Below are 19,136 nucleotides of genomic sequence, written 5' to 3' on the forward strand. Positions count from 1 at the left end.
ATCAAACAATTGAGAGTAGAATATTTGACTGAAAATGTTGGAATAAAAGTACAAAGTGGAAAAAAACATAAATGCTCAACTATTCCTCAACCGCCGCTATGTTTCATAGAGATCGTGGAAATCTCCTCATCGGATGAAATTTAATATTTTGCAGATTAACTAAAGATACCAATAGCACCATTTCTTAAGTGTTCTTTTTTGCCCTACAAAATAAAGGTCCTAATGCAAATATAAACAATTAAATAATCCATTCAATGTTCTAATAGAACATTGTATAGTCTACATACAAGTAGTCTTTTTTATGTGACCATCATCTGCCACAATCCAAAATGTATCATAACCAGAGTCGAAAGGAATACATAATAAACTCATGGCCTGTATTGTATTGTCTTCTGTTCCATTACATTTGTTTGAATGACAGCCAGACTACAGCGACTGACACAGATAATGTCAAAATTGGAAATATCTTACACTGTATCCATGATCAAAAAGCTTTCCTCCCACCATCATGACCATCATCACCATCTGTACACACGATCAGACAGTTCACAAACTAGTGCCTACGGTATTTATCAAAGAAAGTGTCAAACTCATGTCATGTGTTGTGAGTAGAACAGCAAACTCAAAATATAACAGCCAAGCAACACATGCAATTTATTCTGAAATTCCTCACCCCGGATGTTCAAACATATTTCTTGTATTTGACTCCACTCTGCTTTATGAAGACACAGCAGCTGTGTCTTCATAAAGCTCTACTCAGCCCCCCTGCGAAGGAAACCGCCCGAACAGAAGCCACCAAAGTGAAGCGAGCGGGCGCAGCATGTCGCTCCGAACTACATCTGCAGGACTCGGCTGGATGTTCGGGTCGTTGATTACCTGATACCGGTTTGAGTGGAAGTGCTGTGTGTGTGTGTGTGTGTGTGTGTGCGCGCGCGGTGGGGTGCGCGCGGGGGTTGCTCCGCATGGTCGGTGGTGACGTCACTTGAGACGTCGGGTGGTTTGGTAGTGCGTAGCCATTGATACCGAGCGCCTGTGTTCGGGTCGGGGTTCCGGTTAAGCATCTTCTAGGTTCTCCAGCACTTTGTCAAGGCGCCTAACGGAGATTTACCGGATTATTCTGACTCTTCGGTGAAGTCTGCGCAATCTACTATACAAGCGGTAAGAAGTTTTTTCTTTGGGGGGGGGGGGGGGGGTTCGCTGAAGTCTTCGTGCCGCGGGTTTAAAGTTTGATAATCGTTCACAGCAGCAGGTGGAGGGTTTGGTGACGATGTAACGGTTACTCGACCAACGCTCTGTCGTTCAACACGCCGCCTTTTCCTTGTCGGTTTTAATTCGTTTTAAGCGCACCTTTGCTCGGTGCGACTCCCGGGTCTTAACAAGTTGAGCCCGGTGAGTTTGTCCCTGCGGCCGCCGGGCATATTTTAACACGATTGATAGCTTTTAGATTGAGCCGGGCCTAATCCTGTCCCACCGTCTGCCTCCATTCATTGAGTCAAGTGATGCAATCAATCCGACTGATTATCACGACTAACGTAACTGTTACGTCCCGGAGACCGTGAACACATCTTCACTGGTTTGCTATTAATGGTCGGAGCGATCGGCCGGAGCATCGCGTGAATCATTCTTCTGTTCCCTGCTGTCTTTTTAAAAGTTTTCCCGTTTTGTAAGTAAGTGCACGTTCAGCAGAGGGAAAACTGACACAAGCCAGAGAAAGCGGTTCTGATGCATTCACGCCTTTTTTTTTTTTTGGTTGCCCATTTTCTCTTCATGCAATCTGTTTTCCGTTTTCTTTCTATTATGTCATATTGAATCTTCATTAATCTAATATTAAAACATAAAAGTGTGTGTGTGTGTGTGTGTGTGTGTGTGTATATATATATATATATATATATATATATATATATATATATATATATATATATATATATATATATATATATATATATATGGCTTTGCCAGATAACAGCACATGATATGTGGAGGGCCTGTGTCCCGTCTCACTGCTCGCACACACAAACACACACACACACAGAGACAGAAGGCCTCAGGGGAAACACACACTTCTCAGAGTGTTCAGAAGCTGGACCTGAAAGGACAGCTCGAATGTCCCACAGACAGACAGAGCGCTGACAGATGCCGCCCCCCCCCCCCCCACACACACACACACATTCTATGGCCTCTAAAAACTCATCAGCTTTCATTTATTCTGGAATTAAATTCTATAACGTGCTCTAAAACAGACTTTCATGTTAGTGTGCTGGAGCTGATGACCAAGGGGGATGGTAGAGATCTTATGAACGGACTGAAAAAGTCAAAGGTTGCCTTTTTGTGTCTGAATGAGGCCCTTAAAGTTCCTTTACAGCACATTATTACTGTAGAGTAGTTTTATGGATTTGCAGCTCTTTGAGTTATGGGTTGAATTTTGGGAACAACACAACAAAGATTAACACTTTGAGCAGAAATAAGAATGCATTCTAATCAATATTTATATATACACACACACACACCACATTTAGGTCTTCAAATGGATCTGGTGTAGATTTATGGATCATATAAAATGCATGGTTACTCATCATGTACACAACATGCAACTGCCCCAATCCTGTAACCTGTCCAAATTAGTTAAGTCAAAGTCAGTCAATATACGGCTCACAACTGGTGGGCTATTTCATAGCATCCGATTTGGAACACAAGAAAAACATTAACAAAGTATTTATGATGCGGCGTATAAGTAAGTGAATGTAATTCAACTGTTTGAAGTTAAGTAAAGCTTGTAAATTTGCTGAGTTATTTTAAGCGTCAGCGTTACAGTTCAGCGAACTGAGGCAAAGTGATGCAGCTGTGTGAAATGTGGACTAGATGTTATAGTGAATCGCGCTTAAGACTGTCAGACTAGGACCAACCTGTATATCTTTAATGTGCAGGTTCCCTGTTGATTTTCAGCTAAGGGCCCCTTAAAAAATAATAATATTACTCATGAATGTCCCTTGGCATATTTTGGCGCTGGCAAGTTTCTTAGCACTTCTATAGTCATAGTTCCGTTGTATCATTACACAAGGTAAATGTATTAGACACAATACATATTTATTAGATTGAATTTGTAAGATAATAACATGACAAATGCTACTATATAACTAATAAACGCACAAGACATGTTAGACAGATGGAGCTTTGTGCACAAGACAATTTAAATTGCTGCTTTTTCAATTCGATTTCAGATACTTAATGTGATTGTAAGGTTTATTTTTTATCCCGTTATTCTTACATGTTTGAAAACCACCTCTGTGTTTTCCTCTTTACGGTCTTATCAGCAAAGCTTTGGAAACAAGCTGTGCTTTGGCACATGCACATTCGTCAGCACTTTCACTTTATTTTGTAAACACTTTTTTTTTCTATCTTCAACAAAGAAGGATGAAGTACGCCCGTCTTCCTTCGACCGATCGTCTGACTTGTTGGACTTTAGTACAATCAGTTCCTTCTTCTCATCTCCTTAACTTCTCTCTTTTTCTTCCTCTTTGTCACTCCTTCCTGTGAAGGCATGTCCAAATGACTATGTCTTTATTAGGAAAACAAAGAACTTCCATGTGCATTTTTAAAAGAACTCAAGTGAGATGGAGGAATTTAGGAATATACCTAGAAACATAAAACGTTTCTCTTGAATGCCTTTTCTTTTTGTCTAATTACTACTTTGCACCCTATGAACCAATCACATCGCAAAGTTCAATTTCAAATGCTTCAGAGATTACCTTGGCAGGAGAGAGAAGGTCAGTTATATGACTATAATCAAGATTTAATATAGTTGAACTGAGTAGGGGGACTAAAACGCAAAAAAGTAAATGCACTGTATATCAAATATTTACACAAATAATATTTGTTTACAATGATACAATCGCTTTTTATCGGTTCTTCGAGCAGCAGTTTTTCTGTGCTGGTTTTAAGTTCAACTCATCAACCCATAGCTGGACATCCTTACGTCGTAACACCACCCTGGGGTTGTAATGTGACATCAGTACCGCAGAATCAAACTTGACTTGTATACATTGGAGTATTTACAATAAAAGTGCGTGTTTGTGGGATAAAGGAGCCTGGCTGCCCGGCTCACATGCAGTACATGTTGATAATCATAAGCTATTTAGTGGTTAATTCAACACGCTAGAGCTGTTGCATAACATATTCTTTTCTCTGTCACTTTAGCATCATTGTAACTAATAATAAGGATGACAATAGGTACATTACATTACATAACAGGTCATTTAGCGGATGCTTTTTATCCAAAGAGACTTATATTACATTTTTAACCCATGGCTTTTTACATTTTTCCCAGGGAGCAATTAGGGGTTTAGGTGCCTTGCTCAGGGACACCAAGAGCCAGGACTCAAACCACCAACCTTGTGCTTCCCAATGCACCCTCTCTACCCATGGGCCACGACGACCCCGTAAATAATCAGATTTAGAGAGAGAAGATGGGGGGATAAAATGAAAATCGCAAAAAAACGCAATATTGCTAGAGGGAATATTTAGAGACACGTTTGAGTTCAGGCTGAACAGCCACGGTGGGGCATTTAACATTTAATCAAACAGTACCTGCACCTCCTCCTTTTTACTATGCACGGCTTCTGTGTAATTTTGTCCTTTCTGTACACAGGAGAATGTTGACACTTGACATTGCAGTTTTCCATAGAAACCAATGTTTACTCTACCCTCCTGATCTCTGCCAGCTTCTAATAGCTATACGTTTATAGCAGGATATTCTTTTGTATGTTAGGATCTCTAATTACCAAGCGGTAATATGGAGCGCATCGCTAATCTGTCACCAAGGCTCGGACCGGTTTCTCAGGGCAGATGAACCTGATTGGCGACTCGTCCTGACCTTAGAATGCCAGTGCAAAGAGCATCCAGGGGAGCTGTTTAGGCTGTATAGCAAAGCAGATTACAACTGGGCATCGATATCCATCAGTGTGTTGCTCTATAACCCATTAGCCAGAAAATATTTGTATTGAACAACATTACAGCTGAACAGCTATTGAAAGTAAGGAAATCCCCTCTAGCAAGGACAAAACTCAGCACTCAGACAGCGCTAAATGAGGCCTAATGGATTAATACATTGACTGTCAAAGCACCCATGATTGACATCTTACTGGCAACAAACGGTTACGTCCCAGCAGGCTGAAGGATTTATACCCATAATGTTGCTGTCCGTTACTGACTAACTGACTAACCTGGGATGAACTGCTACAGACTTAAAGATTGCTGTGGATTAATGGAGATTGATCAGTGGACAAAATGAAAAGTGTTAAATTCTCAACTTGACTGAGGACCAGAAACAACTTGACGGGCAAGACTAATGTCACTGCATGTGAAATGTTTAAAAAATGAACATTCACTGAACCAAAAAAGAAAACTAGAAAGAATGTTTCAAACCACACGGTATTCCCAGGAAATGAATTGAGTCCTTCGTCACTGTGAGCCCGGCTGGAGGACGGCACAGGGCGGGAATACAAGCTGGTACTGTTGATCCGGGTACTGTTGAACTTGGCAAAACAGTGGTTTGGTCAGCATTATTGGCATTGTAGTGATTGTGTTTTAAAGAGCTGCAAGTACCAATCCTCGATATTAGTGGCTTCTGGTGATTCTGAATGGAGTTTGAAATGTTTAAATAGCAGCCCAATTCGGTTCCAACCGCCGCCCCCCCCCCCATCAGAAAGACTCCTGACGTATCGCAGAAGCAACTCACTGCAGCCAGTCATATGTTCTGCTGTGACCACATGGCTTGTTGTCATTAGCAACAGTGTTTGGATGTCCTTCACTCCCAAATAATGGAAATTGTGTGACCTTCATTTTCCTTTCCACCAGGATCTGACTCAATAACTAAGAGGAGGTTTGGAAGATGAGTGGAGATTATTACAAGAGACGGGCAGATGGTACAAAGGAAGTAGAAGAGAAAATACAAAAAAGTAGAGAAACGGAAGAAACCCTGCTGGGATTTTAAAGTGTGTGTGTTGACTATTAATAGAAACCAAGCTAAGTTCCTCTAGTAGTCACTCAAGGCAACAGTATTCTACTAATGCAGCTACGTTGTCTACTCTGTGCTATTTAACTCAATCACATGCGTCATTAGATGTGCTGCAAAGGATTTGCTGCTTTTTTTTCATCATACATCTTTGTATGGTAACTTTTGAGGTTTTAGATAAGATCACCGTGGAATAGAGGAAGCAGTATTTTGTCTCAAAAAAACAGCTGATTAATCAGTAATGATAATGAATCATTTTAAATTGGGCACGCATTCTGTATGTGAAGCAGGTAGCCGTCGTGCAGATGAGGGTGACACCCCAAGTTGGTCTATTGAATGCCGCTTTGAAGCCTCCAGTTTGGTATTTTGTCTGTCGCTTTCTTGTTTGTTTGGCAAAAGAAGTATCGGGGGGGAGATAAATAAAACCAAACACTGAATAAAACATTTTAAGCAGACAAATTCTTGTTCTGATGACACATCACAAAGTTCTAAACGTCGTGTTGGCAACCTGTCGCGTCCTAAAGCATAACCTGCTTTATCTAATAGTTTACTCTCAATCATTTACTAAATAAACATCATGCTACTACAGAAGACTTGGACTAGCGATTGTGCTCATAAACTTTATAATGTTTACTGAGGTAAAAAGGGTGAAGCAGGGTCACTTTCTCTCCCTGGTGGCCATTACAATGAATGAATGAATGCAATGAAAGCCCTTCAGCAGCACTGGCTTCTCTTCCACATATCTGTGAACGCTGCTGCTACCCCATTGTCAGTAGGCGAAAGAGAGCAGGTTGTCCAAATGAAATCCTTTGTATGTTCTGGGAATAAAGGAGCACGTTTGCACATATCAAACTACTGAAAGGGGATCTAAGCTTATGATGCATTCTGTTAATTTTCAATACTTACTTTAGAATATCGCTGTAAATCGCTATATATTCATGCAATTTTTAAAATCTAACTTGTGATTTTAAAAAAATAAATCAAATGTGTGTGTAATGTATTGTGTGTAATGCTGTGTCCCTTTTTTCTTCATAGGTTTACAGTGAATCCAGTGGACGTCTATGTGGGTGGTTCTTTTTTTTAACTCCCACATCTCTCGGGCTTGGGACGTCCCGAGCAACAGTCCAGTAGTGCACTCGAGACCAATGTAATTTGGTTATCGTCCATGGCTGGTCGTTTTTTAAAATCAGTAACCACTCAGCGCCAAGCTGGACCCGAAGACGTTGCCTCCACACACCCGTTCCCGCTCCTCTGCCCCGCCCCCTCACACAGCACGGCTCCACGACCCGGGGCTTCGATTGGCCAGCGACGAGGAGGAAGGGGAGGAGTACGTCAGTGAAACAAGTCTGTCTGCTTCGCTCCAGGAGTTCACGGCCACCTACAGCGATGCAGAGACCATTACTGGTAATATTACATGTTATAGCCGTGAGGAGGACAGACGGGTGGTCTGAGAACTTAAATACGAAGGATAAGTTCTTCATCTGACACTGAGAAAGATGGTGTGATGATGAGAGTGAGGCATGAGAAGCTGTGAGAAACTGTCCCACTCGGCGACCCTTTTCTAATGTCACATCCGGTCAGTAAAGCGGCTCCAGGGAGCCTCGGCTCTGTGTGTTAGCCGGCATGTGAGAGGACCTCCCAGTGGACTGTCTCCGTCCGTTCTTTCACTTCGCTGCCCATCTCCGTTTCCCTCGCCGCTTACCCTTCTAAACTTTACTAATGTCTCGTCCACAGTGGTAACAATTCGCCTGCGCATGGCCCATCTCCCTTCTCTCTCAAATTTTGAATGAGTCCACCTGGAGTTATTATCCGACCTGGAACCAAATCACAACTAGAATCCAAACTTTCCGATTTCCGAGTACTCCAGCTGAAACCGTAGTGTTACACTGCACGGCCAATCTGATGAGTTCACCGCACCCTCTTGTGTGTCAAAACTTTAAAAGACAACTATTAAGTGCAGCAGTGTTAAGACTCTATTTTATTAAGGAACTTAGGAAGAACCGTAAGGAATGGGGCGCAGAGAGAAGGAGCTCAATGCAAAGTCAACAAGGTCATAAGGGATGCCGAGCCCATGTACGCTCTGGACTAATGGGTCATAGAGGCCACGGCAGCCTCTCCCAAACAAAAGGAAAAGGACTTCCTGTAAACGTACCCCTCCCACCTTTGCCCCGACCTCAGTTCCTTGTATTATTATTCCCTTCATCCTCTACCTCGTAAAAGCCTGAAAGCAAAGCATTGTGGGCTTTTTCAGATTGGGTATGATTGATTTCCTACAAGGCCCAAGCCCACGACCTTTCAGCTTTGAAGGCAGTATCCCGTAACCAATCGGTAGACTTCTGCCAAATAACATGTTGAAATGATTCTCTATCATACGCGCGTAACATCGAGGTCGCCCAAGGGCGGGACGGTGGAGCAGGTTTGTCATCGGGTCAGTGCCGCCACCTGCTGGTAGGAGAGGGTCATTCATTACAACCTCGCTTTCATTTTTTGTCCTTCGTTCCTTCTCTGTCCGTCACACCTCACTGCCCGACTCATTAGTTGGATACTTCCTCACAGAGTGTGTGTGTGTGTGTGTGTGTGTGTGTGTGTGTGTGTGTGTGTGTGTGATGAACGAACACAAAGGGCTGAATAGAGAAGCTCATTGCCGTGGCACAGTTTCTGGCCGTGAGGTTAATTCTCCGTGGTTACCAGCCAGCGGTGATGTAAAGAGTTGAGTAACTGGGAAATTATGGGATGTTTTGGGAGGGAAACCAGGAGCGAGCAACCAGGCAGACAGACAGAACCGGAGAGACACAAAGTTTCTTAGCTCAGCGGTGTAAAATCCAAATCACAGCATAAAAAAACCATGTTGTGCTCCAATGAACAAACATTAAATAAGTAGAGCTATTATATCCCACTCTCTCACACACACACACACACACACACACACACACACACACAGTGGAGACTGAGCCAGGTAATGTTGAAGCTGTATCAAACCAGTGCTCAGCTTCACTGAACCATTGCTAGCTGTAGTTCCTGTGGACTTTTAGCAGTGTGGTCATGTTGTAGTTTTTGTACGTGAAAAAGCCTGAATCATCTAATCTAGTACTGACAGGAAGCAGACTGGCCGGCCCCGTACTTGACAGAACAGGCTCAACAAAGAAGTTCACAGATCTCTTTTGTTACTGCGGCTCATTTTTCAGGCTTGTGAAAGCGATGTCGGCATGTGGCGTTGCATGTTTACACATAGGACACGGTTACAAGTCTTGCCACGTCCATGACGCCATACTATGTTGTTTCCAGGTCTTTTATCTGGCTTTTTCTGAAACATCAGCTTACACTTATCCACAAAATCTGAATGCAACTGATTTGGATCAGTTTCTCTGAGAAAGACTCTTGTAGGACAGAACCAACACGTAATTATATAATGTTGCGCATTATAAAGCTCGTGTACAGGACCTCTGCTGGCTGCTGTGACCGAACCAGCTGAACCGTGGCGTACAGCTCGTGCCAGCGGCCACTAGATGCCAGACTGAATCCGAAGCTTAGACTGCGAAGAGCAGCAGAAAGAACAGCGCATTTTACCATTCCATCTTAAATAAGGAATATGACCTTGTTATAGTGGCAAATTGAATCTGTAATCAAATCACAGCCTTGCTGTCTTTAGTGGTCATTGTTTGAACAGAAGCTGGCACGTTAGTGAAGAAGCGCACCAACGCGTAGCAGGCTGGGAGATTCAGCGGGTCAGTGACATCTGAACACCTTGGTGCAGCCGCCCACACACATATCCGGTAGACTGCCACTGATATCTGACCACGTTGACGTACTCTGGAGTATTTCCTGTGCTTGCTCGCGCTTTTACATTGTAGGCCGGTCTAATGCCGGACAGGGCTGTGCTGCAACCTGAGAGCAGTGATGAAATATTCGGTTGAATGGCTCCAGTGGAGAACATTGGTGTAACACGTCAGTGTGTTCTAGTTTGTGCTGGTCTCGCCATTGTTTTATCGGCTTTTGTCATGAAAGGAGCATCATTTCTAGAAGGCAGCATGCACCCGCTCTTTTCAAAATATAGAGAGACAAATTGAGGCCAAATTGAAACTCCCAACTCTAAAAGGTGAGTTTAACAACGTCCTATTGCCAGGAATCCACCAAAAACCAGAATAAGTGATTCACGATTCAAGTAACTTTTGGCCACAGTCAGTATTTTTGCTAGACATCAAGTAAACTGCAGCGGTGCATAAAAGTTTAATACAGAGAAGAAAAGGCTGACTGAGGTGGGGGGGAAACATTGACAACTATTTATACTTAAAAAAAGAGAAAAGAATTTGTGGTTCACTAACTGCTGAAATTAACATGTTTCGTAAGTACTCAAGTTAGGGGGAAAAGGATAATTATAGTTGTCATACACGCAGAGATCTGTTGATTATATGATGACATGTTGGTTCATCTGCACCTTTGCTCATGTTGTAGAGGCCATAATTACTACTGTAACCGAGCTGAATCAGTTTCAGAACATTATGCTTAAGCTTCCTGTTACAATTACACGTATTCTCTCCTAAATCTTTTAGTATCTTTCATCAGCTCTTTTAATGTATGAAGAGCACAATACTGTTTGGCAGCTAGATAGACGAAAGGGAGGAACCGCTTGAGGCCTCTTCTTATCCACTGTGTGTTTGTACTAAAGCAGGACAGCAAAAGAGAGCGAGCGTGTTTACCCGGCGCAGCTCCAAAGAAGAGTCCAGCTGGGTTTGTGGCCTGCTAGAGGGAGGGAGAGGGAGGGAGGGAGGAAGTGTGAGAGCAAGCGGCGGGGCGGTCCATGCGGACACCGTCACTGGCATTTCAGGCATGACGAACTGGTTTGGCTCGGGTCTCTTCCCCTCCTCACTCCTCCCTCCCTCTTTTCCTGTCTGTCTCTAAGACCCAACGCTGTCCTCTAAAACTTTTTAGCACCCTCTCTCTTGTTGTTCCTGTCTCTCCCCCTCCCAACACTCCCCCTTTCTCTCTCTCTCTCTTTCTTCTCTCCTCTCCGTTTTATTTCTCCCGACCTTGCCCTGTCCTGGTCCTGTGGAAAATGTGAACGGAGGGCAGCCGAGTTGGTGGTTATCGGGCTTTGGGCACCATGAGTGAGTACGCTGTGCAGCACACGGGGGTTCTGGGAGTTTCCGGGGTCCTCGAGTCAAGCTTAGGACGAGTCCGGGGAGATGCAGCGAGATCGAGCTCCTCACGCTGTCGCTATCTTTCTCTTTCAATCATCCCTTTGTTTGTTGGTCTCTCTTCCGGTCTGTCTCCGTATCAGCTGTTTGAACTTGCCTTTAAAAAGTTAACTTTGTTTTCAAGCCTACATATGTGTTAGGGTCTGGAAAAGACAAAACTTCAAACCGTACATTGTAAGTTTAAGATTTTTTAGTACTGTAGAAAGGTCAACTTGACTCATACTGTTTTTGGCCACAAGTACCACTGTGGTACTGCAACAGTTCCCAGGAGGCGGCCATATTACTCATGGGATTTAAAGCTGTCCTATTCTGTTTGCCAACATGAACCCTTCCCACGAGCTAGTATGTACCCTTGTGCTCTGCGGTGACCTCATTTTGACTCTCGGTCCAGTGATACTACACTTGGTTGTGTGTGTGTGTGTGTGTGTGTGTGTGTGTGTGTGTGTGTGTGTGTGTGTGTGTGTGTGTGTGTGTGTGTGTGTGTGTGTGTGTGTGTGTGTGTGTGTGTGTGTGTGTGTGTGTGTGTGTGTGTGTGTGTGTGTGTAGCTACATGTAAGGGAGGAACATTGACACTGCATGTTTTAGATCTGTATAATTATTACCAGTGTATTTTCTCCTGATTAGACTTGATCCTACAGGCTACAGAATTAATTGATCTTGATCTTGACACTTACATCAGGCTTTCTGTGTCATCTGCACACTTGGTGTATTATTACACATGAACTTGAACTTTCTTGCTCCAGTGGCCTCTAGTTGCTGCTAATGTAATTCCAGCCGTCCATATAATTACATGTGCATATTAGAATTGAATGTCTCTTGGCCTACATGAATTGTGTTCATAATCCCAAAACAAAATGTTGTTGAAAAGTTGTTGGTTTCAACATGGTGCCTCTTTAATACGTTGTTGCTCTTCTCCTGCTAGATGTCAACAGTCCTTCTGTTGCTTATTACGGCTGCTCTATAATGTGCATAAGGTTTGTTGTCTCAAAGTCAACAACACTCTTTGAACTTTGGCCCTAGTCAACTTTTTGCTCGTTTCCCAACTGATTTAGTGACAGTTTCCATTTAATAACTTGAAAACTAGAGAATTGATTTGAATTGAGATTTGAAAAGGGGGCACATTGCAATCATTTGAAAACTCTTGTTTGAAAAAATACAACATACACACACAAACTGTTTTGCTGTCTCCATTGACCTTTTGTCAGCACACACAGCGCGGAGCGGTTTGTGCTATAATTATCCACATCCTCGCCGAACTCACTCTAGGAGCCAAAGTACGTCGGCCATGTTTAATAGCAGTGCAGAGGAGAAACTGTGTGAATTCTGACCAGCAACATCTGCATCAGGTTTGTGCAAATATAATTTGGATCCATTTCTATTTGTGGATTGTTCAACTCTTCTCTAAATTGTTTGACCACACAGATGTCCTTAAACTATAATCTATGATTCAAATGGGCAATTAATTGAAGTGGAGATCTGGCTTTTTTATCTTAATAATTTGTATGGATAGAAGGATGGCAAACGTTTTGTGTTTGAGTGTGTTTTAGAGAGGCACCACAGATTATGCAGTCTGCTGCGGTACTGAATGTGTTGTCTCGTAAAAAGAGTATTATTATGAAATGAAGACTCAAACCAAATGCGTAGTAATCCTCTTTTCTGAGAATAACAATGCTATTCTAAAATGGCACAGATTAACACAAACTTCAACGGTAAAATGGATGGAATTGGACGGAATTGCTGTTCAGTACTTCAGGGTGGAAACTTCATTGGTTGTGCTGCTTAATGATTCCCCAGCTGCTGTGTGTGTGTGTGTGTGTGTGTGTGTGTGTGTGTGTGTGTGTGTGTGTGTGTGTGTGTGTGTGTGTGTGTGTGTGTGTGTGTGTGTGTGTGTGTGTGTGTTTCCCCTTTTCCAGCACAGTCAGTCATTCATTCGGGTTAAGCAAACTGTAAAAGACAGTGTTGTTTGCGAGACAGACAGACGGAGGGAGAGATGGACAGCAGAGCACAGAAATAGAGAAACAAAAGACATTATTTTTTACTGTATGTTAATCCCATTCAATGGATTTTGTCAATCCACAAGAATTCCACATCTATAGAAAAAGCAAAAGCAAAGTCCATAGTACTTTAATGGAGCGCTGAATGAATAACCCTTTGATTTAAAGCATACTGACACTGAAGGCTGAGCACAGAGGCACAGAGCTGAATGCTTAGGTGAGATTATTTAGTTTTCCAAAGCAGCACACAAATGCAGCGCTCTGTTTCTGTCGAAGGCCGCTGGCGTCACAGAGTTTGTAGACCGGATTAGCTGCATTGTCTTGTAATGTATGAATGATAAGGTCATATTTATTATTATACCCAGTATGAAGTAAATTGAAGTACCAGAAGCTTTGTCTGATTTCTGGAAATTGTGTCGTTACTCTGCACCCCGTAACGGTTAAGGCTGTAGCACAACAACACCCGGGTTTCTATTGTTGCAATTAAACACGACCAGAAAGAAGCGACTGTACAGCCCAAATCAAGTAAGCATTTGATTCACCCAAGGATGCAAATTAACGCAAATGGACTTCACTCTCGGTTGGTCTCTGCATCGACTGTGCAGAACTCAAAAACAGTGTTGAAAAGTTCTTTATTTTACCACTAGATGGCATCACATACTTTGAGTTGTCATGGGCTGACGCAATTGTCTGTCTCTCTCTGTGCAGATGTGTGTAACAGTACTGATTTGCCGGAGCTCGAGATTATCAGTTTATTGGAGGAACAGCTGCCCGTCTACAAGCTGAGGGCCGACACCATCTTCGGCTACGAACAAGATGATTGGCTGCACACGCCACTGGTGGACCCAAATTCTTCCCTCGACCTGACGACTGAACAGATAGAGGAGACCCTCAAATACTTTTGTAAGTAAATCACACACTGCAAATTCAGAGGATTTGGTGTAAATGTAGTGTCCAAATGTATTCTTAATATGATCACGAGGATTGTGGACATAAGAATTGTATTTGTTTTTTCCATAAATACAACTTGTCTTGCGGGTATCATCACTTTCTCAAATATTATCATTGGATGTTATTCATCTTTCCTGGGGATCGCCATGACAATAGAGCAGGTGTGTGAACAGGTGAAGGGCGTTTAGACTGACGAGGTGGGAGTGAGTGAAAAATAGAGTGAGGAGGGTGTGGAGCTGAACTGTGACACACACACAGGAAAATAATGAGAAAGCGAGACCGAGCGAGCCATCTTTCCATCTGTGTTGGTGCAACAGCTGACCATGGTTACCACAACAAACATACCCGCAGTGTATTTATGCACGCGTCTTCCTTCGTCTTATCAAACTAAAAGCTGCCTGGTGGTCGACGCTCACACCAGCTGTAAACCACGCACGCACGCACACACACACACACACACACGGCAAATTAAAAGCAGAGCAACGCTCACACAAAACACAGTAACTATTTTATATGTAGTTATCAAAGTGACTCATGGTTGAGTGTCTAAAAATAGATCGGTCTCATAAATAGGCTTTACTGAGAACTGTAGCGCCAGCCTGTTGCGTCGGGCTGACACGGTCTTGCTGTGACATTTATCACAGCCAGCCAGACTGAAGCAATGACAAGGTTGTGTTGCATAAGACACATTATTTGAGGTATTCTGCAATTGTTGTATGTATCATTAATATAGTTTTTTCTGCTTCCTTGACTAGTTCTCATTCAGTTATCCTCATGCTGGAGATGTGTTTCTGTGGTGTGGTATCAACTGCTGAACTAGAGATGAGCATTCATGCATTCATCTCGTCACGCAGTGATTACTATAATCCGCTTTTCTCATCACTTAGTGTAGCTGCCCTCAACCGTTCGCAGGTCTTTCAAAACACTGCTGCCAGATTACTCACCGGGACTAATCGAGGGTCTCACATCACCCCCTTTACTCCACTGGCTCCCTGTAGCTTTTAGGATACACTTTCTCAATCTCACTTACAGACCACTCCACGCGCAGGCTCCCGCATATGAAACTGATCTTCTTCACACAGGTCTAATGGCCGAGGTCTTCTGTCTGTCCCTCGTACACGCCTTGAGACCCGTGGTGATCAAGGCTTTCAGGCAGTAGCTCCTAAATGGAATGCTCTGCCTGCACAGCAACGCCTTGTGGATTCTGTCAACGTATTCTCGCATCAGCTAAAAACGCCCCTCTTTAGACTGCTGTTTGTGTAACATCCTGAATCCTGCTCTTGAACTAAGTTTTTGACACTTTTATAATCTGTATTCGCATGTCTGTTATTTATTGGCCCTATGGTCATATTGTGTTCCTCTTTATGTTGAAATCCTGGCCTGTAAAGCACGTTGATCTTGTCCCATGGAAAACGCTCTATAAATACCTTTTAATTATTTACGTCTCATTTTTATCACAAATTGATGGCCTGGTATTGACACTCTGAGGGCTATATGAGGAATAGGGTCATATTAGTTTAATTTTGGTCATTAAAGTGTGTTCCACTGACGTCTACAGATGTGGTCTCTCCAGATGCAGTAGGTAACACTATTTATGTATATATTTACTACGCATCATTTAGACATCATTCAGGCATATTAAGACAATTTGCGCCCAGTAAGCATCGAGCATTGAGTCCTGCTTTAGCCAGATATATAACAATATACTGTCATTGAAAGGTTCTTATTTAGCAATTTTTGCCAATGACTCCACATTTTCCTCCCATGCACTGTGCATGTACTCATTCCGCCTCTCCCCAACTAAAAGGACCAATCCCTGAATGCCCGTCGTGCTCATTCGTTTTGGGGTTGCCACGTCACCTCTGCCAACACTGCACTGCTTTCCTGCTAACGGCTTCACATCGTGTGTCGGGCCTCTGGAGCCTGAGCCTGTTACTATAGTAACCTCACAGAAGGACAAAGTAGAGGAGAGCAGGGGGCGATGCTTACATACGTAGGGAGGGCGGGAGCAAGCTTGTGACACTCCTGCCCGTGATTGGCTGGAGGCATCATCTAAGCCCCGCCCCCTTACCGTGTCATGATTAACATCCTTTCTGCTGCAAAACCCGTGACTGCTGCTGCTGCTCTCTCTCTCTGTATCGCTGTGCGTATTGAGTCATTGTTGGGGCTGCTGGGGTCCATGTGTAGAGCTTGTGCTGCCACTGAGCAAAGGATGTTACAAAAGAGGAGACCACTGTCATAGTATGACCTCAGAAAGGCTCCACCGGAGGATGGACTGACATGAAGATGAATTGACAGGAAGCTATAAATGGATGGAGACATTTCTGAAGCTTTGGAGTGACCGAAGGAAAGTAATAGAAAAGGAAGATGAGACCAAAGGACATCGAGACAGCAGAGAATTCCAACTGACACGTTTGCTCAAAAGGGCTAACGTTTTTTCAACTGACGACGCAAGCAACGCTTTTCTGGGATGACGTGCAGAATTGGCAGCAGCATCACAACAAATATGGAGCATAATACACTGACAGTTCGTAGTCGTTCGTAGGGTGGAACAGAAGGGACATATGATAATGGGCAGATAGTCACTAATCCTGACTGTGTGCCAGCTGGTGGCTGCAAAGCATGCTGGGATAGCAGAAGTGGACACTGACTGGCTGCTCAACGGACAGTTCCGGTAACTAGTAAGATCCCAGCGACAAACTGGTTGTCTCAAAGCATGCTGGGACTTTTTCGTTGGCCAAAGATGTTGCAGCTACATATGCTGGGACACTGGACGATACACAGCTGTCTGTCAGAGCAGTGAGGATGAACAGGCGAGGCCCGACCAGAGGTCAGAGGTTTGTCAAGGCAGACTACTACGAGCTGGACTGGTACTATGAGGAGTGTACTGATGGTAAGACGAAAGTCTGCTACAGTTTTATGCAGTGACCTCTAGCTGTTGAAGAGTTGACTCTAACTACTAACGACACTGATGTTACTGGCTATGAATGGTAAGAGGTGGTTTTCTTATATACTAAAGTACTTTCAGTTGGTTAGTGGAACTGTGTTGTGGGCATAGTGAGAGATGCATAGAGATGGCTTTGGTGTATATGTGGTATACGGTAGCCATCCAGCGAGGGTATCAAAGCGAGCTGTCGGCCTACAGATTATGAGCTCAATTTTTGTGAAACGTAGCAATGAAGGATTTTCAACTTAATTAATGGCGGTAAGTACTTTCTGTTTAATACGTTTGTAATCCCGCTTCATAGACATAAGAAGTACTTTAACAGGGCCATGTTGTAGCAACGTTTAATAACCAGGTTTTATAATGTGTCCTCTGCTTACACACAAACTGAGATTAAAGGGAAGTGGTGGTAGGATTAAGTTGGATTTGTTCATATCAAACAAGCTCGGTGAAAACTGATGTTTATCCCCCTAAAAGTACATGTTTAATGTATTTCAACCAAACGCCTTGTGCAGCCATCTTTAACCGATTCCTTTTACTACATAGAATGTGACTTTGTGGAATAATATTCACAACTAAAGAAAATACCAAGACCGTTTCAGTAAGACACAGCAGCTCTAACGCTGTAGCTCAGCAGGCAGTGGCTGCCGGATACAGTAGGTGTTGTAGCAGTGGTGTGTGGCAGCTGAGTGGCTTCTAAATGAGGCCCACAGAGAGGCCTCCAGTACAGGACGAGATGTGGCTGGATGTGTAGGCAGTGGGAGCTGGTCGGTCGGGATTCCTCTAAATGAGGATGCAATGAGGGCGGTATTGTTTTGCAAATTTCAGCCAACTGTTTATTACAGCTGCTAAAAAAAGGGAAATACCCGCTGAACCGGAGAGACTCGCAGGAAGTCCTCAGCGGCAAAAAATGTTTATTTTGAGAAGAGCTGTGTAATAAAGATATTGACCGCTGGTAGAATGTCTAAGTGAGTGAGTACCTGAATGAAAGGAAGCAAAGTTATTCGAGAAAGAGTCAATTCTGTTTTAAATTCTGCAGCCCAGCTTCTTACTACTGAGTTGCAGCCCTATGTAATGTGTGTCTGTGTGTGTGTGTATAACATAGATACAGATTGATACGTACACAATTAATATCAGAGGAGGATTGATGATGCCTGTTCATGCGACGTGAGACTAACGGCACATCATCCATTTCATTGGTTGATGGCAGGTCTGTTGGCGCTGCCCCTCGCTCTTCCTCCCTCCTCCTCGTCTGTGTCACTCTTCTCTTATAAAGACGCCTTGGTTTGGTGCCAATGTGCTCTGTAATCCATGTCACTTCAAGTACCTTCCATTTGGACACAAGTGAATTTTTGTGAATTTGAGTAATCTGAGCATTTAATGTTAAGGTTTGATGGAATATGGGGCGGGGGGGGGGATCCAGTATTGTTATGTGCACTATGTTGTGCGTGTTGGGCAGAGATGCTCTGTAAAGATTCTTACATAAGTCTAAACCGCTCAGCCCCTCCCCCATGTGAGCTGTGCAGTTTAAACATCTGGAATATCATTTAGCCGTGGCATCTAACCCACGGTTGAGTTTTTATTTTTACAACTGCACTTGATGATGAAACAATCAAATATCCAAATGCTCGTTGAGCTTCTTTGACAAACCTACGTGTTGAATGGGGCACAAATAGAAAGCAGCTGGTTTAGAGTTATTCTGAGATGTGGAAGTAGGCTAGCTTATATTTAGCGCATGCCACCATTATTGATAGCAGCCTGCCAAATGTTCTTTGGCAATTTTAGCAGCCTTTAATACAAAAGGTTTGGATGGAGGGAAACAAGGGCAGAGGGCGAGCTGTCCCCCCGCTGTGGATGAGACCGGCTGGAGGGATAAATCTAGTAGGAATGAAACCGGGAGACAAAACATGGATTCTTTTCTTACAATATTATTTTTTGAAAACCATTGAAAACAAATGTTGTATTCTATACAGATAAAATCTTTTAACGTTATAATATATTCCCTTAAATTCTGCACGTTTGCATTTGATATTAGAGTCTAA

At 43.2% G+C, this 19,136-nt stretch overlaps 1 protein-coding gene across 7 annotated transcripts in view; it reads left to right on the forward strand.

Moving 5' to 3' along the window:
• The first annotated feature begins 683 nt into the window (after positions 1-683).
• trak1a (trafficking protein, kinesin binding 1a) overlaps positions 684-19,136 on the forward strand; it is a 36,457-nt gene continuing 18,004 nt past the window's right edge. For 2 of the 7 annotated variants that reach the window (XM_040165887.2, XM_078095333.1), the window contains exons 1-2: positions 10,891-11,115; positions 13,908-14,102. In XM_040165887.2, coding sequence (XP_040021821.2) covers positions 11,112-11,115; positions 13,908-14,102 — 199 coding nt within the window. In that variant the 5' untranslated portion in view covers positions 10,891-11,111. The other 5 variants (XM_078095329.1, XM_078095327.1, XM_078095330.1 and 2 more) reach the window with 5 other exon arrangements.

Source organism: Gasterosteus aculeatus, chromosome 20 (assembly GCF_964276395.1).
Source record: "Gasterosteus aculeatus chromosome 20, fGasAcu3.hap1.1, whole genome shotgun sequence".
Classification (NCBI taxonomy): domain Eukaryota; kingdom Metazoa; phylum Chordata; class Actinopteri; order Perciformes; family Gasterosteidae; genus Gasterosteus; species Gasterosteus aculeatus.